Source organism: Mustelus asterias, chromosome 18 (genome assembly GCF_964213995.1).
Source record: "Mustelus asterias chromosome 18, sMusAst1.hap1.1, whole genome shotgun sequence".
Lineage (NCBI taxonomy): Eukaryota > Metazoa > Chordata > Chondrichthyes > Carcharhiniformes > Triakidae > Mustelus > Mustelus asterias.
This window is the reverse complement of record NC_135818.1, coordinates 26014350-26040362: the sequence shown is the minus strand read 5'-3', so window position 1 is coordinate 26040362 and position 26013 is coordinate 26014350. Positions and strand designations below refer to the sequence as shown.

At 44.2% G+C, this 26013-nt stretch overlaps 2 protein-coding genes across 5 annotated transcripts in view; one reads left to right on the top strand and one right to left on the bottom strand.

The window, feature by feature from the left end:
- The window catches only part of znf106a (zinc finger protein 106a), a 72593-nt gene extending 49423 nt beyond the window's left edge, over positions 1–23170 (top strand). For both annotated transcript variants that reach the window (XM_078233579.1, XM_078233578.1), the window contains 7 exons: positions 5378–5569; positions 6072–6134; positions 9671–9790; positions 16146–16217; positions 18786–18857; positions 20487–20633; positions 21643–23170. In XM_078233579.1, coding sequence (XP_078089705.1) covers positions 5378–5569; positions 6072–6134; positions 9671–9790; positions 16146–16217; positions 18786–18857; positions 20487–20633; positions 21643–21699 — 723 coding nt within the window. In that variant the 3' untranslated portion in view covers positions 21700–23170. The remainder of the gene's footprint in view (positions 1–5377; positions 5570–6071; positions 6135–9670; positions 9791–16145; positions 16218–18785; positions 18858–20486; positions 20634–21642) is intronic.
- A 2439-nt stretch (positions 23171–25609) lies between these two features.
- Positions 25610–26013, bottom strand: part of heatr4 (HEAT repeat containing 4) — a 101140-nt gene continuing 100736 nt past the window's right edge. For all 3 annotated transcript variants that reach the window (XM_078233575.1, XM_078233576.1, XM_078233577.1), the window contains one exon: positions 25610–25951. In XM_078233575.1, coding sequence (XP_078089701.1) covers positions 25730–25951 — 222 coding nt within the window. In that variant the 3' untranslated portion in view covers positions 25610–25729. The remainder of the gene's footprint in view (positions 25952–26013) is intronic.

The following is a 26013-nucleotide window of genomic DNA, read 5'->3' as shown; positions in this document are numbered from 1 at the left end:
GTTTTATAAATAATGATCCTCTGATCACACTATCTGTTCCATATCATCATTAGGGCTTATGTATTACAATATATACTCTCCATCCACATATTGAATTTATTTAGCATATTTAGTGTAGCGAAGTCACTCCACCCCATCCCACTAGGGTGCCTCACAATGGAGTAGGAGAACCAGCACTGAGGGGGAGGGACAGGTAACCAAAGGTTGGGTACAAAAAGGGTATTTGAGGAGAGGAGGTTAAGAAGTGGATGAAGTGTGGGGGCATTCGAAAGTACGAGGTTGAGATAATTGAAGCCTGGCTCTCAGTGGTGGGGCAAAGATGGTTGTACAAGAGGCAAGAATTGGGTAAATGATGAGTTACAGGGCTGGAGGAGATTATAGGGAAGAGCAAGGGCATAATGGGATTGGAACACAAGAACAATAATCTTAAAATGAGCGTTTCAAGGGAAGTGGGAACCAATTTGGTCATGGTGGTTTGGGATAGGATGTAGACATTGGTATTTTTAATAAGCAAACATTTATGGATTGTGGGAGGCCGGCTAGCAGAGTATTGGAGTAATTGAATTTAGAACTAACAAAAGCATGGATAAAGGTTTCAGCAGTAGATAAACTGAGGCAGGATGGAGAGGAGTCAAAGTAAACAAACGGTGATGGATATGATGTGGGATCAGAAGCTCAGCTTGTGAAACAGGACACAGGTTGCAAACAATCTGACTCAACCCAAGACAGAGACTGAGGGAGATGGAGCTGTTGTTCAAAGTATGGCTGTGACCATAGTTGATAGCTTCATTCTTCCTAATGCTTAAGAACATAAGTAGGAGTAGATCATGGAGCCCCTTGAGCCTGCTTTTCCATTCAATATGATAATGACTGATCTGCTTTAACTCCACTTTCCAACCTACTCCCCATGTCCCTTGGTTCACTGAGCAAAACTGCCTTTCTCAGTCTTAAAGGTATGTTTCAATAAAATCACTTCTCATTCTTCTGAACCCTGGAGATGATAGACCCAATTTATTCAGCCTCTCATCATACGACAATCCCCTCAGAAATTAATCAGTGAATATTTGCTGTACTGCCCCAATGCAAGTATATCCTCTTTTAGAAATGGAGACCAAAACAGTATACAGTATTCCAGATGCGGCCTCTCCATACAATTATAGCAAGACTTTTCAATTCTTATGACCTCACATGCTCCCACATCATATTCGATCTACCAATTTATTGCCTATTAACTCGTCCATATCTCTCGTACTTTTATGTCTTCCTCACAGCTTACATTCCCACCTAGATTTGTCTCATTAGCAAACTATAGAGAAGTTATAGCAGCACTCTTGGATAATAAGGTCAAGGTAATCAGGCAGAGTCAACATGATTTTGGGAAAGGGAAATCACATTTAACCAACTTATTGGAGTGCTTTGAGGAAATAATGCGCTGTGGATAAAGGGGAACTGGTGGATGTACTGTGCTTAAATTTTCTGAAGGCATTTGATAAAGTGGCACATCAGATGTTATTGTGAAAAATAAAGGCTTGTGGTATAGGGGGTAACATATTGATGTGGGTAGAAGATTGGCTAGCTAACAAGAAATAGAGTAGGCATAAATGGGTCTTTTACCGGTTGGCAAAATGTGATAAGTGGTATACCACAGGGATCAGTGCTGAGGCCTCCAATGTTTACAATTTCTTGAAATGACTTGGATGAAGGGATGATTGCCAAATTTGCTGATGACATAAAGGTAGGTAGGAAAGTAAGTTGTGAAGGGGACATAAGGAAGCTACAAAAAGATATAGATAGTTAAGTGATGCTCTCTAATGGAGCATAAAGTAGGAAAATGTGAAATTGCTCATTTTGGCAGAAAGAAAAAAAAGCATATTGTAAGACCACAAGACGTAGGAGCAGAAATAGACCATTCAGCCCATCGAGTCTGTGTCATTCAGTGAGAGCGTGACTGATCTGATATGATGATCCTCAACTCCACCTTCCTGCTTTATCCTTATAAGCTTAATTTACTTACTGATTAAAAATCTGTCAGCCTTGAATATACCTAACCCAGCCTCTACAGCCCTTTGCGGTAAAGAATTCCACAGATTCACTACCCTATGAGAGAAGAAATTACTCCTTGTCTCTGTCTTAAATGGACAACCCCTTACTCTGAGATTATGCCCTCTGGTTCTAGACTCTCCCGCACGGAGAGACATCTATCCTGTCAAGCTCCCCGAAAATCTTGTATGTCTCAATAAGGTCACCTCTAATTCTTCTGAACCCCAATGAGTACTGGCCCAACCTGCTCAACTTCTCCATATCCGGGATCAACTGACTGAATCTTCTCTGACTGCCTCCAATATCGAAATATCTTTCCTTAGATAAAGGATCCAAAACTGTTCACTGTATTCCAGCTATGGCCTAATTAATGTCATAGAATCATAGAATAGAATCCCTACAGTGCAGAAGGAGGCCATTCGGCCCATCGAGTCTGCACCGACCACAATCCCACCCAGGCCCTACCCCCACATATTTTACCCACTAATCCCTCTAACCTACACATCTCAGGACTCTAAGGGGCAATTTTTAACCTGGCCAATCAACCTAACCCGCACATCTTTGGACTGTGGGAGGAAACCGGAGCACCCGGAGGAAACCCACGCAGACACGAGGAGAATGTGCAAACTCCACACAGACAGTGACCCGAGCCGGGAATCGAACCCGGGACCCTGGAGCTGTGAAGCAGCAGTGCTAACCACTGTGCTACCGTGCCGCCCTAATGTCCTGTATAGTTTTAGCAAAACTTCCCTATTTTTATATCCCATTCCCTTTGAAATAAAGGCCAACGTTCCATTTCCCTTCCCTATTACCTGTGAACTAAATGGTGAGCGATTGCAGAGCTCTGAGGTGCAGAGGGATCTGGGTGTCCTAGCTCATGAATCACAGACTAGTATGCAGGAATCTAATGGAGTGTTATAATTTGTTCCAAAGGGAATTGAATACAAAATTAGAGAGTGCTTCAGGGATCTAGTGACACCACATTTGGAGCACTGTCTTGGTCATCTTATTTAAAGAAGGATGTAAATGCATTGGAAACAGTTCAGAGAAGGTTTACCAGACTAATAGCCTAATGTCTTGTGAGGAAAGGCTGAATAGGTTAGACTTGTATCAGCTAGAGTTTAGAAGAGTAAGAGGCGACTTGATTGAAACAAGTTCCTGTGGGGTATTGACAGGGTGGATGTGGAGAGGATGTTTCCTCTTGTGGGAGGATCGTGAACTAAGTTTAAGTTTATTTATTAGTGTCACAAGTAGGCTTACATTAACACTGCAATGAAGTTACTGTGAAAATCCCCTAGTCGCCACACTCCAGTGCCTGTTTGGGTATACTAAGGGAAAATTTAGCATGGCTGATGCACCTAACCAACACGTCTTTCAAACTGTGGGAGGAAACCGGAGCACCCGGGGGAACCTATGCAGACACGGAGAGAACATACAGACTCTGCACAGACAGTGACCCAAGCTGGAAATCGAATCCGTGTCCCTGGCACTCTGAGGCAGCAGTACTAGCCACTGTGCCACCCTGCTGCCCCCAGTAAACTAGAGTCACTGTTTAAAAATAAACAAGGTGGAGTTGAGGATTATCATATCAGATCAGTTACAATCTCACTGAATGGCGCAGACTTGATGGGCTGAATGGCGCACGAGCAGTGTGACAACATAAAAGTAGCAACGGACCTGAGGCTGTTGGTGGGGGTCGGGCAGAGTTGGATGATACCAGCATATCTTTGGAAGCTGACCCTTTATTGGTGGACAATATTGCCCAAAATGTAGAAGAGGAATTGGAAGGGTCCAATCATAGATCTTGGGAGTGCTCCACCGATAACCTTGTAGAAGCAGGAGAAGAATCCATTACTGGAGATTCTTTCATTACGACTGGATAGCTAAGGCTAGAACGTGGAGAGAGATCCATACCCTCATTTGCATTTACAAATCCGTATTCTGACTCTCTTTCAACATCTGTCCAAGTACTCAGTCTCTGTTAATACATTTCCATAACTTTCCCATACTTAGTATGAATCATAGCACCCCTGCAGTGGAGAGGAAGGTCATTCAGCCCATCAAGTCTGCACCGACTCTCTGACAGAGCATCTTACCCTGGCCCACCCCCTGCTCTATCCCTGTAACCCCATGCATTTACCCTGCTAATTTCCCTAACCTACACATCTTGGGACACTAAGGGGCAATTTAGCATGGCCAATCCACCTAACCTGCGCATCTTTGGACTGTGGGAGGAAACTGGAGCACCCACACAGATATGGGGAGAATGTGCATGTTCCACACAGTCACCCAAAGCTGGAATTGAACCCAGGTCCTGGCTGCCACTGTGCCACCATGCTGCCCAAATTAAACATAACTAAAATAAACTAAACATAACTAAATGAAACTGACATGTCTAGAATTCCCCTGTGTTTTTTCGCTCCAAAAGAATGGAATGACATTTGAAAATTTCCAATCTAAAGGCAGAACTCCAGCCTGGAGCTTTGGAAAATTTATGACCAACGCATCAGCAGTTTCCTCGCTCCTTAGTATCCTGTAATCGAAACTATCAGATTTTGGTAATTTACCTATCTTAAGACCGTAGAGGTTATGGCACAGGAAGGCCATTCAGCCCATCATGTTTGTCATTTCTTTATTATCCATGAACTCTGTGACAAAACGCAGACTAAGGAAGAAGGTAGGTTAAGGTATACTGATGAATAGTAATAGATCAGGAAGAGGATCATCTTGTGAAGCATCGCACAGAGAAGCTTGAATTAGGTCAACATTATGTGGAGTTAGACAAAAAGAGTTAGCATTCTTAAACAATGATCTGAGCAGAATTTAGTACATCTTTCAGTGGGGACACAAAACTGCACATCCTACTCCAACTATGACCAGAGTGATCTTGTCCAAGCTTTTAAGTTGTTTCCTTGTTTCTGTATTCTACGCCTCTGGCTGCGGAGATTTAATTGTCTTTTTCACAGCCTTGTCCATTAGTATCACCGCCTTTATTGACCTTTCTTAACTTCTGTTTAAGTTCCCAATTCCATTCACCCCTTAATTCTCATCCTCATAATTATCTCATTTATAATCTTCACTTCTTCCAGTGCATTGTCCTACACCTCTAACAGTTCCCAGTATGTAGATAGCTATTAAGAAAGGGGAATAATAAAGGATTGGTAAATAAGCAGGATTAGGTGACCCCCCTGGAGAGAAACACACAGGGCAGACTTGGTGGGCCGAATGGTCTGTATCTGTGCTTGTATAATTTGGTTAACATGAGCAGTGATCGTTACTTTCCAATGCGATGTGTACGGGATGCTCTGAATGTTTTGTCCCATTTCTCTTTTCTCAGAGTAATAAGCAGCTGGACGTGTTTGACTGTCACGGTCCACGAGCAGTCAGCTGTTTGGCAACAGCACAGGAGGGATCACGCAGACTGCTACTAGTCGGATCATATGATTGCACCATCAGTGTTCGCGATGCCAGGAACGGATTATTGCTCAGAACATTGGAAGGTCACGCCAAGACTGTCCTGTGCATGAAGGTATGGCTGGCAAAATATTGGAGCCTAGGGTATGAGAGAGAGAAGAGCTTGGAGTTCCTTGTGTTGTCAGAAAACAGATGTTGTGTTCGTGTGTGACAGAAGGAGTGAGGAAAGTGCTGTGCATGCATGCTCGGAGGCGGGAGTGTGGATGGTGCCTGGCTTGAGATGGGAGTGTGGATGGTGCCCTCTGGGTGGTGGTTGGCCAGAGACGGGAGTGTGGATGTTGCTGCCTGGCTGGAGACGTGAGTGTGGATGGTGCCCTCTGGTGATGTCAGGACTGAGACGGGAGTGTGGATGTTGTTGTCTGGCTGATGACGGGAATGTGAATGGTGCCTTCTGGTTGGTGTCAGGCCGGAGATGGGAGTGTGGATGTGGCTGTCTGGCTGGAGACGGGAGCTGGACGGTGCTGTCTGGTTGGAGTCTGGAGTGCAATGAGTATGTGCAGGTGGGTGTTAGGGCTACATGTAACTTGAGATGGAAATGACCTTTTTTGTGTTTTCAGGTGATAAATGACTTGGTTTTCAGTGGTTCCAGTGACCAGTCTGTACATGCTCACAACATCCATGTAAGTGCTGTTTGTAATTCAAATACTCATTCCTTAATGTGTTTGTTTTGTGTTTCAAACTAACCTCATCCAGGTTGCTTGGTAAGCGGGTAACCTACTATTTGCTTTGTGGTTTCTCAAAATCTCTTTGACTCGTTGGATTAATTCCTAATGTCCAAGTTAATGAGCTTGATTGGAGGTGTTGGTTAGGCTCCATTCTCTGGTAACATGCACTGCAGCATTGGGTTAATGAGCAGTCAGATCGGAGTTGTACAGAATAGGCAACTTCAGGTTGACTTCCAGCATCCGCTGAGTTAGCGGACTGGAGCCGAGCAACAGCGATGTAAATTAACTCAGCAACCCAGAACTAACAAAGGCATGTGACCAAATTTAATCCGAGATTGTACTTGAAATAACCTACATTTCTGATATATATCTCAGTTGAGGCATTAAACTGAGGCCCATCTCCCCCCTCAGGGATGTAATAGATCCCATGGCACTATTTTGAAGAGTAGGGGAGCTACCCTCAGTGTCTTAGAAAATATTTATCCCTCAACCAACATCACAAAAGCAGGAATAGGCCACTCGGCCCCTCCAGCATGTTCTCCCATTCCATAAGGTCATCTTTCACCCCCTTGCTTATCAAGAATCTATCCACCACTGCCTTAAAATATTCAAAGAGTCTGCTTCCACTGCCACCTTTTGAGGAAGAGTGTTCCAAAGACTCACGACCCTCTGAGAAAGAAAAAGTTATCCTTATCTGTCTTAAATGGGTGACCGTTTTTAAACAGTGACCCCCATTTCTACTTTCTCTCAAAAGAGGAAACATCCTCTCCACATTAACCTTGTCAAGACCCTCAGGATAGTATATTTTTCAGTCAAGTTGCTGCTTACTTGTCTAAACTCCAGCCTTTCCGCAGAAGACAACCTGCCCATTTCAGGTATTAGTTTAGCAAACCTTCTCTAAACTGCATCCAACACATTTACATCCTTCCTTAAATAAGGAGACCAACACTACGCGGTACTCCAGATGTGGTCTCACCAATGCCCTGTATACCTGAAACATAACTTCCATGCTCTTGTATTCAATTCCCCTCACAACTAACAACATTTCACCAGCCTTCCTAATTACTCGATGTCCGTCTCAATGTGTGCTCCCTTGCTGTTTGTGGTACATAAAATCCATATAGTGCAGAAGGAGGCCATTTGCCCATCGTGTCTGCACTGACTCTCCAACAGAGCATCTTCTATCCCCATGACCCCATGTATTTACCCTGCTAATCCCCCTAACCTACACATCTTGGACACTAAGGGGCAATTTAACATGGCCAATCCACCTAACCTGTGCATCTTTGGAGGAAACCGGAGCACCTGGAGCAAACCCACACAGACACGGGGAGAACGTACAAACTCCACGCAGTGATCCAGGGCTAGAATTGAACCTGGGTGCCTGGTGCTGTGAAGCAGCAATGTTAACCACTGTGTCACCGTGCCGCCTTTACAAAGAACAATACAGCACAGGAACAGGCCCTTCGGCCCTCCAAGCCCGTGCTGCTCCCTGGTCCAAACTAGACCATTCTTTTGTATCCCTCCATTCCCACTCCGTTAATATGGCTATCTAGATAAGTCTTAAACATTCCCAGTGTATCTGCCTCCACCACCTTGCCTGGCAGCGCATTCCAGGCCCCCACCACCCTCTGTGTAAAATATGTCCTTCTGATATCTGTGTTAAACCTCCCCCCCCTTCACCTTGAACCTATGACCCCTCGTGAACGTCACCACCGACCTGGGGAAAAGCTTCCCACCTTTCACCCTATCTATGCCTTTCATAATTTTATACACCTCTATTAAGTCTCCCCTCATCCTCCGTCTTTCCAGGGAGAACAACCCCAGTTTACCCAATCTCTCCTCATAACTAAGCCCCTCCATACCAGGCAACATCCTGGTAAACCTCCTCTGTACTCCCTCCAAAGCCTCCACGTCCTGCTGGTAGTGTGGCGACCAGAACTGGACGCAGTATTCCAAATGCGGCTGAACCAACGTTCTATACATCTGCAACATCAGACCCCAACTTTTATACTCTATGCCCCGTCCTATAAAGGCAAGCATGCCATATGCCTTCTTCACCACCTCTCCACCTGTGATGTCACCTTCAAGGATCTGTGGACTTGCACACCCAGGTCCCTCTGCGTATCTACACCCTTTATGGTTCTGCCATTTATTGTATAGCTCCTCCCTACATTATTTCTACCAAAATGCATCACTTCGCATTTATCAGGATTGAACTCCATGTGCCATTTCTTTGCCCAAATTTCCAGCCTATCTATACCCTTCTGTAGCTTCTGACAATGCTCCTCACTATCTGCAAGTCCTGCCAATTTTGTGTCGTCCGCAAACTTACTGATCACCCCATTGATAATCAATGATTTTATACTTAAATGTAGAGGGCATGATTAAGAAGTTTGCTGATGGGCCCAGTGTTTGATAGCAAAGATGAAAGCAAAAAACTTCTGCAAGTGACAAATGGAATTCAATCCAGGGAATTATGAGCGAATACATGTGGGAAGTCCAAACAAGACAAATAAATATTTAATGAATGGTGGGAAAGGGAAGTGTTGGTTTAAAAGGCTGGGATTGTTAAAAATGATGATGGTCCTTGATGGAGTGAATAGGAAGGACCCATTTCCAGTAGAGAGTTCAAAAAGCCATGGGACATTTTAAGAAATTGCTGGAAGGATTAGAGGGGAGTTGTGTAAATTTTTAACCAGCAGTTTATGGTGGTCTGGAACTCACTGCCCAAAATGATGGTAGAGGTCACTAACCGTCAGTGCATTTATAAAATGATTTGACATGCATATGAAAATGCTGTAACCTATAGGAACAGAATCTAAAAGCTGGAAAGTGGCATACAGCTGGAGAGCCTGTTTTCCACTGACAGACAGGACGATCTGAATTAAAAAATATGAAATTAAAAGTCGGGAGACCATGAAACCATTGTCTACTGTCCTAAAAAGCCACCTGGTTCACTAATGTCCTTTTGGGAAGCAAATCTGCTGTCCTTTTTTGGTCTGGCCTACATGTGACTCCAGACCCACAGCAATGTGGTTGACTCTTGAAATGCCCCCTGAAATGGCCTAGCAACCCATTCAGTTTGGGGGGAAATTAGGGATGGGCAATAAATACTGGCCCAGCCAGTGACACCCATGAATGAATTACTTGGTTTGTGGGGTAAATTTTCTATTTCTACATAATCTAAGTCTCTGCCGTGAAACTTGAACCACAGCTGGCATCAAGTGCCCTGCTTGTGTGTGAATGTTGGTTGAGAATGGGGTTGATCTTTCTGTATCCTGTCAAGACTAGATCATTTTGACACATCTGAGAAGAAACGCTGCTGGGCTGACATGTTGTGATCCAACAGAAGTCAGGAGAAAATGTCCATGTGGATGTGCTGCTCATTTATTGAACATCGGCTTCAAATGTTCATTAGTTGATTGGAGATTGTTCTGTTTAGGCCGCATTATGAAATAAACTGACGATCTCTTGCCCTTTTCTCACAGACCGGAGAGCTAGTGCGGATCTATAAAGGTCACAACCACGCTGTCACTGTCGTAAACATCCTTGGTAAGGTGATGGTGACGGCCTGTTTGGATAAACTGGTGCGAGTTTATGAACTGCAGGTAAGCCAGGTGGTGTGAAAGCTCTGTCGCTGCATAATACCGAGGTTTGGTATTGCTGTATACTGGTCTGTCACTGTGTAACACTGTGGTATGGTAATGTTATGTACAGGTCTGTCACTGTATAACACTGAGGTATGGTACTAGTGTGTGTACTGGTCTATCTGACACTGTATAACAGTGGGATATGGTAATTTTATGTACATATTTTAGATCTAGTGTTATATAACCAAAAAAGGCTAATTAATAATTTTGTTGTAAAAGAACCTTTAGGGATGAGTTAACACAATATGATAGAATTTTATATTGTGTTTGTAAGCGAGTTAGTTCAATCGGAAGCCAGAGTATTAAATTGAAGGTGTGAGGAACAAATTGGTTGAGGTGGATTTGGAAAATATATTAAAGGACATGACCATACATATGCAATGGACAGTCTTGAAAGAATAGTTTACAGAAGGTATACATTCCTTTAAAGAACAAAGAACAATACAGCACAGGAACAGGCCCTTCGGCCCTCCAAGCCCGCGCCGCTCCCCGGTCCAGGATTGAATCCTGAATCCAGGATCCCCGCCCAATTTTCCAGCCTATCTACATACCAATATCCTATCCACCGACATGTCCCCCACAGCTACGATGCTTTGTTCATTACAACCTATTAACTCACCCCCACCCCACCCCCCCCCCCCCCATTCCAGACCATGTGATCTCCAGGGAGAGGCGAAAACCCAGAGTGAAAAACGCCAGGGCCAATATGGGGGAAAAAAAAATCTGGGAAATTCCTCTCCGACCCCCTGAGGCGATCGAAACGAGTCCAGGAGATCACAATGGCCCTGATCGGAAAATGCTTCCCAACCCTAGTCATTTCCACTTCCACGAGAAACAAGGAACAATTAGCCCGCGCCGCTCCCTGGTCCAAACTAGACCACTCTTTTGTATCCCTCCATTCCCACTCCGTTCATATAGCTGTCTAGATAAGTCTTAAACGTTCCCAGTGTGTCCGCCTCCACCACCTTGCCCGGCAACACATTCCAGGCCCCCACGACCCTCTGTGTGAAATATGTCCTTCTGATATCTGTGTTAAACCTCCCCCCCTTCACCTTGAACCTATGACCCCTTGTGAACGTCACCACCGACCCGGGGAAAAGCTTCCCACCGTTCACCCTATCTATGCCTTTCATAATTTTATACACCTCTATTAAGTCTCCCCTCATCCTCCGTCTTTCCAAGGAGAACAACCCCAGTTTCCCCAATCTCTCCTCATAACCAAGCCCCTCCATACCAGGCAACATCCTGGTAAACCTCCTCTGTACTCTCTCCAAAGCCTCCACGTCCTTCTGGTAGTGTGGCGACCAGAACTGGACGCAGTATTCCAAATGCGGCCGAACCAACGTTCTATACATCTGCAACATCAGACCCCAACTTTTATACTCTATGCCCCGTCCTATAAAGGCAAGCATGCCATATGCCTTCTTCACCACCTTCTCCACCTGTGACGTCACCTTCAAAGATCTGTGGACTTGCACACCCAGGTCCCTCTGCGTCTCTACACCCTTTATGGCTCTTCCATTTATCGTGTAGCTCCTCCCTACATTATTCCCACCAAAATGCATCACTTCGCATTTATCAGGATTGAACTCCATCTGCCATTTCCTTGCCCAAATTTCCAGCCTATCTATATCCTTCTGTAGCCTCTGACAATGTTCCTCACTATCTGCAAGTCCTGCCAGTTTTGTGTCGTCCGCAAACTTACTGATCACCCCAGTTACTCCTTCTTCCAGATCATTTATATAAATCACAAACAGCAGAGGTCCCAATACAGAGCCCTGCGGTACACCACTAGTCACAGGCCTCCAGCCGGAAAAAGACCCTTCCACTACCACCCTCTGTCTTCTATGACCAAGCCAGTTCTCCACCCATCTAGCCACCTCCCCCTTTATCCCATGGGATCCAACCTTTTTCACTAGCCTACCATGAGGGACTTTGTCAAACGCTTTACTAAAGTCCATATAGACAACATCCACGGCCCTTCCTTCGTCAACCATTTTGGTCACTTCTTCAAAAAACACCACCAGGTTAGTGAGGCATGACCTCCCTCTCACAAAACCATGTTGACTATCGTTAATGAGTTTATTCCTTTCTAAATGCGCATACATCCTATCTTTAAGAATCTTCTCCAACAACTTCCCCACCACGGACGTCAAGCTCACCGGCCTATAATTACCCGGGTTATCCTTCCTACCCTTCTTAAATAACGGGACCACATTGGCTATCCTCCAATCCTCTGGGACCTCACCTGTGTCCAGTGACGAGACAAAGATTTGCGTCAGAGGCCCACCGATTTCACCTTTCGTCTCCCTGAGCAGCCTTGGATAGATTCCATCAGGCCCTGGGGATTTGTCAGTCTTTATATTCTCTAACAAACCTAACACTTCCTCCTTTGTAATGGAGATTTTCTCCAACGGTTCAACACTCCCCTCCGAGACACTCCCAGTCAACACATCCCTCTCCTTTGTGAATACCGACGCAAAGTATTCATTTAGGATCTCCCCTACCTCTTTGGGCTCCAAGCATAAGTCCCCACTTTTGTCCCTGAGAGGTCCGATTTTTTCCCTAACGTATGAATAAAATGCCTTGGGATTCTCCTTAATCCTGTCTGCCAAGAACATTTCGTGACCCCTTTTTGCTCTTCTAATTCCCCGTTTGAGTATTTTCCTACTTTCATTGTACTCCTCCAGAGCTCCCTCCGTTTTTAGCTGCTTGGACCTAACATACGCCTCTCTTTTCCTTTTGACCAGTCCCTCAATTTCCCTGGTTATCCACGGTTCCCTAATCCTACCCTTCTTATCCTTTTTTACAGGCACATGCTTATCCTGTAGCCCTAACAACCGTTCCTTAAAAGACTGCCACATACCAGATGTGGATTTACCCTCAAACAGCCTCTCCCAATCAAGAGCTGCCAATTTCTGCCTTATCCCAATAAAGTTAGCCTTCCCCCAATCCAACACCTTACCCTTGGGACACCACTCATCCTTTTCCATCACTATCCTAAAGCTAACAGAATTGTGGTCACTATTTGCCACATGTTCCCCAACCAAAACTTTGAAGACCTGACCGGGCTCATTCCCCAGTACCAGGTCCAGTATAGCCCCCTCTCTAGTCCACATATTGTTCCAACGAACCCTCCTGTACACATTTTACAAATTCCTCCCCATCCAGAGTCCCTGCCCTCAGCGATTTCCAGTCTATACCAGGGAAATTGAAGTCTCCCACTACAACAACCCTATATTTCCTGCACCTATCCAGTATCTCCTGACATATCCATTCTTCCACTTCCCTTGGGCTGTTGGGGGGCCTGTAGTACACCCCCAACATAGTGACTGCGCCTTTCCTGTTTCTAAGCTCCACCCAGAGTGACTCGCTACACGACTCCTCCGAATTGTCCTCCCTCTGCACCGCTGTAATATGCTCTCCAACCAATACCGCTACTCCCCCACCTCTTTTGGCCCCTCCTCTGTCTCGCCTAAAACACTTGTACCCTGGAATATTCAGCTGCCAGTCCTGTCCCTCTTTCAACCAAGTCTCTGTCACCGCAACCACATCCAAATTCCTCGTGCGCATTAAGGCCCCAAGTTCGTCTGTTTTACCTGCTACGCTCCTTGCATTGAAGTATAAGCACTCCAGACCCCCAGGCTCAGTGAGGTCGTCCTCCCCCAGAGTGCTCTTCTTCTTTGCCAGCCTTGTCCCAGCCCCAAGCTCGTCCCCAGCCACCACACTTATAGACCTAATAGTTTGATCCCCACCCCCCTGCCATACTAGTTTAAACCCCCCCGAACTGCATTAGCAAAGCTCCCAGCCAGCTAAGCACAAAGATCCAAAAAGAAAAGTCAGTCAGTCTGGCTAACAAAGTTAAGGATTGTATAAAATTAAAAGAAAAGACCTATAAATTTGTCAGAAATAGAACTAAACCCGAGGACTGGGAGGATTTTAAAATCTAGCAACGGAAGACTAAGAAACTGATTTTAAAAAAGGGAGAGTAGAATATGCAATTAAACTAGCAATAAACATAAAATGGACTGTAAAAGCTTCTGTAAGTGGATAAAAGGAAACAGTCGGCTAAGACAAATGTGGGTCCATTACAGGCAGTCAGGAGAATTTATAATGGGGAACAGAGACATGGCAGAGAAACTAAATGATACTTTGTGTTTGTTTTCACTAATGATGCAAAAACTCTCTTTAAAAAAAAACCCAAGTAACTAGAGAGAATGAGGAATTGGAGGAAATTTTTATTAGTAAGAAGGTTTTATTGAAGAAATTAATGGGATTGAATTTTGATCCCCAGGACCAAATGATCTACATCCTAGTATTGAAAGAAGTAGTTATATGCGATAGTGGATGCATTAGTGATCATCTTCCAAAATTCTATAGATTCTGAAATGATCCCTACAGATTGGAAAGTGGCAAATGTCATTCCACTTTTTAAGAAGGGGGTGGAGAAAGAAAACAGGGAACTACATACCTGTTATCCTTAGGGAAAGTGCTAGAATGTATTATAAAGGATGTGATAAATAGACACTTGGATAATAATGATCTAATGGGGCATAGTCAATATGGGTTATGAATGGAAATAATGTTTGGCAAACCTGTTGGAGCTCTTTTTGAGGATGTTACAGGATTGATGAGGCTTTTGCTAAGTCCGCAACAGGAGGTTGGTTAGCAAACTTAAAGCATATGGGATATGAGGTAATACGCTGGCATGGGTTAAGGATTGGTTAACGGGCAGAAAACTGAGAGTAGGAATAAACAGGTCATTCTCACACTGGCAGGCTGTGACTAATGGGATACTGCAGGGACCAGTACTCAGGCCCAAGCTGTTCACAGTATATAGCAATGATTTGGATGTGGGGACCTAATATAATATTTCCGAGTTTGCAGATTACACAAAGCTAGGTGGGTATTTGTGTTGTGAGGAAGATACAAAACAAGAGACTTGATGAGTGGACAAAAGCATGGCAGATGGAATATAATGTGGAAAAATGTGGGTTATCCAATTTGAAACAGATGGACAAAGGATTTATTAAATGGTAAGAGAATAGAAAGTGTACATGTATTAAAGGACGGATGTCCTCATCAGTAAGTCACCAAAGGCTAACATGCACGTGCAGCAGGCAATTAGGAAGGTTAATGGTATGTTGGCCTTTATTGCAAGTGGGTTTGAGTACTCTTGTGTCTGAATGAAGTGTTACTTCAATTGTATAGAACCTTGATTAGACTGTTCCTGGAGTACTTTGTGCAGTTTTGGTCCCCTTATCCTCTGAAAGGATATTATTGTCATAGAGGAGTGTAACGAAGGTTCACCAAACTTGTTCCCAGGATGGCGGGACTGTCTTATGAAGAGAGATTGGGCAAACTGGGCCTGTATTCTCCAGAGTTCAAAATATGAAGGTCATCTTATTGAAGCCTTCAAAATACTTAAAGGGATAGACAAAGTAGATGCTGTTAAGATGTTCCCCCTGATTGGAGAATCTAGCACCAGGGGGCACAATTTCAAAATACGTGGGAAGCCACTTGGGATCAAGATGAGGAAAGAAAATGTTTACTCAGAAGGTTGTGAATCTTTGGAATTCTCTAACCCAGAGGACTGTGGAAACTCAGTCATTGAGTCTGTTTAACGCAGAGATTGACTGATTTCTAAATGTTAATGACATAAAGGAAATAGTGTGGGGGGGAAAAGGCATTGAAGGAGATGATCAGTCATGATATTGAATGGCAGAGCAGGCTTGATGGGCTGAATGGCCTACTTCTGCTCCTGGCTGCAGCATCCTTGTGTTTGATATTTAGTAGTTAATGCCGGTGACAGATTTGACTTATCTACATACACATTCACACACAAGGAGTGTGTACGCAGGGTGATGTGAAAGAAAGACTCTGGTGAAATCTATTTGCGTAATGTTGTATTTGTTTCTTAAAATATTGTTTTAAGAAATTAAATTTCTCATCTTCGTGGTCAAACTGCTTCCAATAGCTGTTACCTCATGCAGCCCTACAAAACTTTAAGATATCAATATTTCTCTAATTCTGTTCCCATGAGCCACATCTTAATCACTCCATCATTGTACTTTCAGCTGCATGACTCTAAGTTCTGGAATTGCTCCCAAATCTCTCCACCTCTCTCCCCCTCTCTCTCCTAAGATGCTCCTTTAAACTATTGAATCTTAATGTGGCTTTGTAACAGATTCTGTTTGATGATGTTCATGTGAAGTACCAGGAGATGTTTTACTGTAGCAGTGTTATGTTTACCCAGTTTTAAAAGAACTAAGCACAACAATTGTTTAATGTAATTTTTTTTTTTGGTGTTCAGTCACACGATCGTCTGCAAGTGTATGGTGGACACAAAGACATGGTGATGTGTATGGTCATACACAAGAGCATGGTGAGTGTAAGCAACTATCTGAGTGTTCCATGTTGATGAATAGTGAAGACTCATCTTGAGATGATCCACCTGAGTCCAGGAACTGTCCGTGTCTCAGGCCTGGCCGTGGTGTTATGGTTTCACTGAAACAGAGGCACTGCTATAGGATCTGATCTACAAATTGCCTTCCAACATCTCAGTGTGCTACTGTACACCGATAGCAGTGCTTGGATTTAGTCATGTTATTTCACCTTATCTTCGTTGAATAGATGGATGCACGAGCTATTCATTGTTACTGAAGACGAGTTCAAATCCCTGTGGAAATTTAAATTCAATTAATTCATTCTGGAATAAAAAATTAGTCTCAGTAATTTGATCATGAAATCACAGAATTGTCAGAATACTTATCTGGCTCATTAAAGTCCAATGGGAAGGAAATTGATGCCTTTAGCCAGTGTGGTCTTTATATAACTCCAGACCCAAAGTAATGTGATTGATTCGTAACTGTCTTCTGAAATGGCCTAACAAGCCACTCAGTTTCAACGGCCGAGTGAGGGAACCATGGTTCACGAAAGAGGTGGAATGTCTTGTGAAAAGGAAGAGGGAAGCTTATGTAGGGATGAGGAAACAAGCTTCAGATGGCTCGATTGAGGGTTACAAGTTAGCAAGGAATGAGCTGAAAAAAGGGCTTAGGAGAGCTAGGAGGGGGCATGAGAAGTCCTTGGCGGGTCGGATCAAGGAAAACCCCAAGGCTTTTTACTCTTATGTGAGGAATAAAAGAATGACCAGGGTGAGGTTAGGGCCGGTCAAGGACAGTAGTGGGAACTTGTGTATGGAGTCAGTAGAGATAGGCGAGGTGATGAATGAATACTTTTCTTCAGTGTTCACCAAGGAGAGGGGCCATGTTTTTGAGGAAGCGAAGGTGTTACAAGCTACTAGGCTGGAGGAAATAGATGTTCGGAGGGAGGATGTACGAGGTTGTGTTTTGAATAGACAAGGTCGATAAGTCCCCTGGGCCTGATGAAATATATCCTAGGATTCTTTGGGAAGCAAGGGATGAGATTGCAGAGCCTTTGGCTTTGATCTTTGGGTCCTCACTGTCCACGGGGATGGTGCCAGAGGACTGGAGAGTGGCGAATGTTGTTCCTCTGTTTAAGAAAGGGAATAGAAATGACCCTGGTAATTATAGGCCAGTTAGTCTTACTTCGGTGGTTGGTAAGTTGATGGAAAAGGTCCTTAGGGATGGGATTTACGACCATTTAGAAAGATGCGGATTAATCCGGGATAGTCAGCACGGATTCGTGAAGGGCAAGTCGTGCCTCTCAAATTTGATAAATTTTTTGAGGCGGTAACTAAGTGTGTTGATGAAGGTAGGGCAGTTGATGTCATATACATGGATTTTAGTAAGGCGTTTGATAAGGTCCCCCATGGTCGGCTTATGATGAAAGTAAGGAGGTGTGGGATAGAGGGAAAGTTGGCCGATTGGATAGGTAACTGGCTATCTGATCGAAGACAGAGGGTGGTGGTGGATGGAAAATTTTCGGATTGGAGGCAGGTTGCTAGCGGAGTGCCACAGGGATCAGTGCTTGGTCCTCTGCTCTTTGTGATTTTTATTAATGACTTAGAGGAGGGGGCTGAAGGGTGGATCAGTAAATTTGCTGATGACACCAAGATTGGTGGAGTAGTGGATGAGGTGGAGGGCTGTTGTAGACTGCAAAGAGACAGAGATAGAATGCAAAGCTGGGCTGAAAAATGGCAGATGGAGTTTAACCCTGATAAATGTGAGGTGATTCATTTTGGTAGGACTAATTTAAATGTGGATTACAGGGTCAAAGGTAGGGTTCTGAAGACTGTGGAGAAACAGAGATCTCGGGGTCCATATCCACAGATCTTTGAAGGTTGCCACTCAAGTGGGATAGAGCTGTGAAGAAGGCCTATAGTGTGTTAGCTTTTATTAACAGGGGGTTGGAGTTTAAGAGCCGTGGGGTTATGCTGCAACTGTACAGGACCGTGGTGAGATCACATCTGGAATATTGTGTGCAGTTCTGGTCACCTCACTATAAGAAGGATGTGGAAGCGCTGGAAAGAGTGCAGAGGAGATTTACCAGGATGCTGCCTGGTTTGGAGGGTAGGTCTTCTGAGGAAAGGTTGAGGGAGCTAGGGCTGTTCTCTCTGGAGCGGAGGAGGTTGAGGGGAGACTTAATAGAGGTTTATAAAATGATGAAGGGGATAGATAGAGTGAACGTTCAAAGACTATTTCCTCGAGTGGATGGAGCTATTACAAGGGGGCATAACTATAGGGTTCATGGTGGGAGATATAGGAAGGATATCCGAGGTAGGTTCTTTACGCAGAGAGTGGTTGGGGTGTGGAATGGACTGCCTGCAGTGATAGTGGAGTCAGACACTTTAGGAACATTTAAGCGGTTATTGGATAGGCACATGGAGCACACCAGGATGATAGGGAGTGGAATAGCTTGATCTTGGTTTCAGATAAAGCTCGGCACAACATCGTGGGCCGAAGGGCCTGTTCTGTGCTGTACTGTTCTATGATGATCTAATTTTGATAAATGACTCTTTGTTGGCCTGTAGATTTACACAGGCTGTTACGATGGCAGCGTTCAAGCTGTGCGGCTGAACTTGATGCAGAATTATCGTTGTTGGGTAAGTATGAATGCCCTTTATACGCTGGTGTAGGCAATTGGGTGCTGCTGTGCCCAGCTCACATTGTATCTCTTGCCTGTTTCTCTGACCCTGCTATTCCCAGCTCACACTGTATCTCTTGCTTGTTTCCCTGACCCTGCTATTCCCAGCTCACACTGTATCTCTTGCCTGTTTCCCTGACCCTGCTATTCCCAGCTCACACTGTATCTCTGCCTGTTTCCCTGACCCTGCTATTCCCAGCTCTCACTGTATCTCTTGCCTGTTTCCCTGACCCTGCTATTCCCAGCTCACACTGTATCTCTGCCTGTTTCCCTGACCCTGCTATTCCCAGCTCACACTGTATCTCTTGCTTGTTTCCCTGACCCTGCTATTCCCAGCTCACACTGTATCTCTGCCTGTTTCTGAGTGGGCGGACAGATGGCAGATGACGTTTGAGAAGTGTGGACATTTTGTTGGAAAGAATACATAGAGGCAATATAAAATAACAAGTACAATTCTAAATGGTGTGTCGGAGCAGAGGGACCTGGGTGTATATGTGCATTGAAGGTAGCAAGAGATTGAGAGATCAGTTAATAGAGTATAGAGTATCTTAAGATATATTAATAGGGACATAGATTACAAAAAGCAAGGGAGCTAAGTTAAACTTGTATGAAACACTGGTTTGATCTAAACTGAAAAATGTCCAGTTCTTGGCATTACACTTTCGGAAGGATGTGAGAACATAGAGTGCAGAAAAGATTCACAAGAATGGTTTCAGGGATGAGGAACTTTGGGGTGGTAATGGCTTGGTGGTATTATCACCAGACTGTTAATCTGGAAACTCCGCTAATGTCTGGGGACCCAGGTTCAAATCCCGCCACGGCAGATGGTGGAATTTGAGCTTAATAAAAAATATTAAGAATCTACTGATGACCATTAATCCATTGACGATTATCCTAAAAACCCATCTGGTTCATTAATGTCCTTTAGGGAAGGAAATCCGCCGTCCTTATCTGGTGTGACTTGCATGTGGCTCCAGAGCCACAGCAATGTGGTTGACTCTCGACTGTTTCCAAGCGCGACTAGAGATGGGCAATAAATGCTGGCCAGCCAGCGACGCCCATGTCCCACAAATGAATAAAAGAATAGTTGCAGAAGTAGATTGAAGAAGTTGACTGTTTTCCATTGGTAACTGAGGGTTGAGAAGAGATTTGATAAGTTGTTTAAAATTGCGAGAGGTCTCTCGACAGATTAGGACAAATTGTTCCAATTGGTGAAATGGTCGCGAACAATAGGGCACAGATTTTAGGTAATTGGCAAAAGAATCAATGGAGGCAGCAGAAACTTTTGGTTAAGACCTGTAATGCACTGCCAGTGAGAGTGCGGTGGAGTTAGATTCAGTGAAGGCGTCAAGTGGGAATTGGATTATCTAAAGAAAGAAACATGTACAAAGCTACAGGGAGAAGGCTGGAGTGGCACAAGGTGATTGTTCTTTCAGAGGACCACCACAGATATGACGGGACTTCCTTGTGCTCTGTCCCTCCCCCTGCTCTGCCCTCCTTCACCTCCCTGCTCATTCTCTCCTTTGTCCCACTCTCTTTCTGTCCCTCGTCCATTGCCCCTTTAATTGTCTGCCCTGTTCTCTTGCAGTGGTCCGGCTGTACTTTGATTTTTGGGGTCCTGAAACACTTGAAGCACCACCTGTTGTCTGATCATAACAACCCCTCTCTGCTGACCCTCAAGTGTCGCTGGCGCAACTGTGATGCTTTCTTCACCGCAAAAAATGGGTCCAAACAGGTGAGGAAAGATGAGGGGTGTGGGGAGAGCGTGTGAGGGAGCAAGAGTGTATTAAGGCAAGGAACTTTATGGAGCTCAATGGCAGTTCAAAAACTGAGCATGAGGTTGCTACAGTCATAGTTAATCCAGTTAGCACTTTGTACTTGAAATGGGAATTGAGTTACAAGCTGAAATCTAATCCAGTGGATTTGGTTTATACAACAGGTTCCCAATAGTGAGTAATAGTTTTGAATATAATCAAGGGCTTCAGCAGGATTGGATGCATTGAATAACAGATACTTGACCATGAATTTCAGGCTGGGTTGGCATTTTGAGAGGGGGGGGGGGCGTAGTTAGGTACAGAATAGCAAATACAAAAACAGAAAAGTACTGGAAAATCTTAACAGGTCTGACATCATCTGTGGAGAGAGAATATAGCTAACATTTTAAATCTGGATGACGTCATCAGAGCTTTCTCTCTTCACAGATGCTGTCAGACTTGCTGAGATTCTCCAGCATTTTTTCTGTTTTTGTTTCAGATTCCAGCATCCGCAATTTTTTACCTTTATTACAGAATAAGAAATACTTGGGAATGAGGTACAGGCTAGAATCTAACCAAGGAGTTTGGGGCTTTATATACAGAATAACAGTTGGGAGCGAGTTGCACGCTGAGATCTAATTGAGGGTTCAGGATGAGTGAGAGGATTTATTAATGTTATTGCAATGTTACTGCATGGTCAGTTTTTTCAGTGCACAGTCCCTTTAAAATTATTTGCCATAACTTAGTACTTCCCAGGCTGCTGAGTAGCTTAATTGGAACATTATTCGGGAGTGAGTTACAGGCTGGAATGTAATCGAGGGATTTGGATATGTGAAGTAACGCATACTCAGGAAAGAGTTCTGGCTGGAGGTTGCTGTCTCACCGAGCAGAGGCACTGTGGTGAGAGAAGGGATGTCTGTTGCTGGCAGGCTTTTACTCCTTGTCTGTCTGTCAGTGGTATATTGATAGTTTGTCCATTCATTTTCCTAGGATGTCCCCAATCACCTGTGTCATCATGCTGAAGAGAACAGCCACCTGGACCCATGAGGAGACATTTGACCTCCCAAATTGGGAAGTAATTTAAAAAGACTTTACCATAGACAAACATCTTTACACGATGCATTTCCATCATTCCGAAATGACAGTCTCGAGAACTTGCTGCAGATCTTTGAGGAATCTTGATGACTTCACACCTGGATTGTGCCTCCAAGCTGCAATTGTTTGAAATTTATCTGCCCTTTAAGGTGGGCTGTGCTGTCTGAAGGATGAAAGCTGACAGAATGAGTTTAAAGACATGAAATGAGCAAAGTGATGGGAATACTGATCAGCAGTGACTGCTGCACAAATATGTCTCAGTTTGCGTGTGGGCGCATGTACCTCAGTCTGAGTTAGTTTGTTGTTTGAATTTGAGAGTCTGAGTCTGGGTGCGTGCATGTGTGCGAGTACAATTCTGAACATTTTGTAACTTTAAACATACTGTTGTTTGGCTGTTTGCCACAGTTCGACAAGCTGCCATTTGGAATCCTGCAGATTCCTACAGCCTCAAGGACTGATCTTTCATTTTGCATATTGATTACTTATTGTTAGGTTATTCATTTTATGCCTAAATACTTTGTTTTCAAATTGCATACAGATGAAAATGTGGTTTCTGAACCTGTACTGAGTATTTTTTTTAATATCCCGAGTGAAATTTGTGTGTGTGTGTGTTGTATGTGTGAGACAGTAGGAGGAAATTATGAATGGACGTAGATGTCGACGCTCAGACCATACAGAGAAGTCTTGTTTAAAGTCGAGTCCTATCGCTGAGACCTTGTGGCTGAGTGGAAACTACTTCTGGTGGGTTTTTGAGTTTTTGTTACCACTGTGTGATGCCTGCTGCATATCACCATGGTTTATTTATTCTTTTGTTTAAATTTAAGTCTTGGATAAGAATGCAGTTTGACATAAGTGTGGGGTCAGTCAGGCTTTGAGCCACATTGCGGCCTGACCATGACAGTTCCACTGTTTTTTTTAAAGTAAAGTTCTATTTTCTTCAAGATTTTAAGCCAAAAAATACCAAGGTCAATGACTGGATGAGGTAGCAAGAAAAGTTTCTTGAAGGATAAGTGATCTGAATCAAGCTGTGCAACGTGGGGCTACATATAGTGCAGCCCCACTGCATAGTGTGTGGTGTGTGGCACGAAGACTGAGTACTTTGCCCTGTGAGTTGTGTGCGCAATGAGGCTGCATGTTATGTGGCCATGAAGTTGTTTGTTGCGTGGTCACGAGGCTGCGTATTACATATGCCCGGTGAGGCTGTGTATCAAGTGTGGCCATGAGGCTATGTATTATGTGCAGCCTTGAGACTGCGTATTGTGTACACCATATGCGGTGAGACTGCATAACGTATGTACCGTGTGGCTGCGAATTTGTCCGTGTGTGATCGGAATGAGAATGTTTACAATAAATGATTTTACATTGATTGGAAACTATTCCAAAAATCTAAATAAACGTGACTCCAAGAGGATGTATTTCTGGATCTGGTTTGGTGTCTAATGACTTGTGCTTTTCTCAGAGCTCAGAAATTTCTGAAACATCTCTGTCTCCTGAGAGGTCAAAAAATAGGATGACGGGAGGTATTCCACCTTGAGCTACAGTGAGTACTCCTGTATTATATATAAATACATGGAGATTCCCAGACACTGCACTTAACTACATTGAAGAACATCTACCACACACAGGCCTATGCTGTGACATGAAAATTGGCTTCTACCTTGTTGAGTTGGTCCAGATCCTTAATTCTCATCCATGTTTCTATTATCTGTAGACTTTTATGTTATCACACTTGGATAGAACTCCTGTTTTTGTTGTAGCTTTTGCTACCACTTTGTTGAAGGTTTTCTGGCATCCACCATGATGCCATTGTTCTCTAATTTAACCATTACTTTACACTTTCTCAGGTTAGTGACAGTATCCATCCCTTTCATAAAACCATGTTGAGATTCATTCAACAGATGTAGAAGGGTCATATGGACTCAATGAGGGTGATTTTACCATTTTTTTGTCCATGTGCTGGGCAAAGTTGAAACTGGGAGAATTTCAGATCTGTCTTTTGGGCGTGTTTTCAACCCCCCGCCCAATACGCCTGCAAAATTCTGAGTGAGCCTGTTGCTCACTTCAGAAGCCTGTGGGTGGGGCTTAACATGCCTGGAAGCCTGCGGCATGGTGCACAGTGGTTAGCACTGCTGCCTCACAGCGCCAGGGACCCGGGTTCAATCCCTGACTTGGATCACTGTCTGTGTGGGTTTCCTCCCACAATCCAAAAGATGTGCGGGTTAGGTGAATTGGCTATGCTAAATTCTCCCTCAGTGTACCCGAACAGGCGCTGGACTGTGGCGACTAGGGGATTGTCACAGTACCTTCATTGCAGTGTTAATGTAAGCCTACTTGTGACTAATAAACAAACTTTGCTTTTACTTTAGAGGGAGGTAGTGCACCTCTGATGCTGCACATACACATTAGCAGTTGCAAGGGTCTGACAGAAGAGAGCTGTCAGGTCCCTGCTATTGCAGGCAGCCTGAAGCAGCTCTTCCCCGCCCCCCCCCCCCACCTGCAATCGCAGGGGCTCATAGCCCAAGATACAGCCCCATGCCAACACCCCCCCCCCCCCCCCCGCCCTGACCGATCAAGGTTGCACAAATTGGTGCCAATTGCGCTAATCCCTTTGTTATTTCAGATTTGCAGCCTCTGCTGTATTTTGCTTTTATTAATTTAGCAGCTCTGTGAATCTTTCAAGCTGAAATGGAGAGAAGTAGTTCTTGGGAGTGGGAAGGTTGTAGTTTCTCTTGTATACTAGATGTAAAACAATGGTGGTTAAGAGATTGATGAGAGAAATTTGTAGTTGAGGGATTTTATCATTACATCTATGCACCAAATTAAAGATGGCTCAAGGAATAGAATCATTCAATCTTGGAGCACATAAGGAGCCTCTATTCTCCCCATTGAGCCCAGAAGGGCTATAATTACATGCTCCATATGCCTCCTCTTTCTTCACAACCCTTCAACTTAATGATTAGGGGTGGTGTGGTTAGTACTGCTGCCTCAGTGCCAGGGACCCAGGTTCAATTCCTGGTTTGGGTCACTGTGCGGCGTCTGTACATTCTCCCTGTGTCTGCATATGTTTCCTTTGGGTGCTCTGGTTTCCTTCCACAGTCTGAAAGATGTGCTGGTTAGGTGCATTGGCCATGCTAAATTCTCCCTCAGTGTACCCGAAGAGAAACTGGAATGTGGCGACTAGGGGATTTTCACAGTAATCTTGTTGCAGTGTTAATGTAAGCCTACTTGTGACAATAAATCATAGAAACCCTACAGTGCAGAAGGAGGCCATTTGGCCCATCGAGTCTGCACCGACCACAATCCCACCCAGGCCCTACCCCCATATCCCTACATATTTACCCGCTAATCCCTCTAACCTATGCATCTCAGGACTCTAAGAGGCAATCTTTAGCATAGCCAATCAACCTGGCCCGCACATCTTTGGACTGTGGGAGGAAACCCACGCAGACACGAGGAGAATGTGCAAACTCCACACAGTCAGTGACCCAAGCCGGGAATCAAACCCAGGTCCCTGGAGCTGTGAAGCAGCAGTGCTAACCACTGTGCTACCGTAAATAAACTTTATTAAAAGTTCCGACAGAATCTGATATCACCCTTGACCCTATGTGAATTTTTAAAAATCCATTCCCCTCTAACCTGTTTGCCAGTTATTTTAAATGATTAACTCTGGTCATTTGCCAAAGGAAGTAGTTCCTCCTGACATGCTCTATCAAACCCCTTGTCATCTGAACAACTCTTCTGTTCAAAAGAGAGCAATCCTCGTTTCATAACTTAATCCAGGACGTGACCTTTTGTCCAAGATCTTGTCATCCTTCGTATGGTGCCCAGAATTTACACAATACTCCAGCCTAATCAGTGATTTGTGATGGTTTAGTATAACTTTGTTGTATTCAATGCCCCTACTTACAAAGCCAAGTATCCTCATAGGCTAGAGGTGTTCAGTACAATATTCAAACTCTCAGCTTTTATTTCAGATACATATTTAATAAGCATCACTCTCCATCTGCAAATCCAGATGTGACTCTTCCATTCTCTGTTTCCTTTTGTAACTTGACGGGCGTCTGTGACTGCCCTCCCTCAGCACTCTGGAATATTGGAGTTCTTCCTTGCTGACTGTTTGCCATTCCCCATCCATTTGGCACCTGACAACTTCGCTCTGCTCTGTCTTCTGAGAACTTGCTGGGGTGGAACTGTCCAGAATTGACTAAGGAAAGAAGACAGCAGTAGAGTTAACGAGCAGTCACTGGGGAATGAAGGAGCAATGTT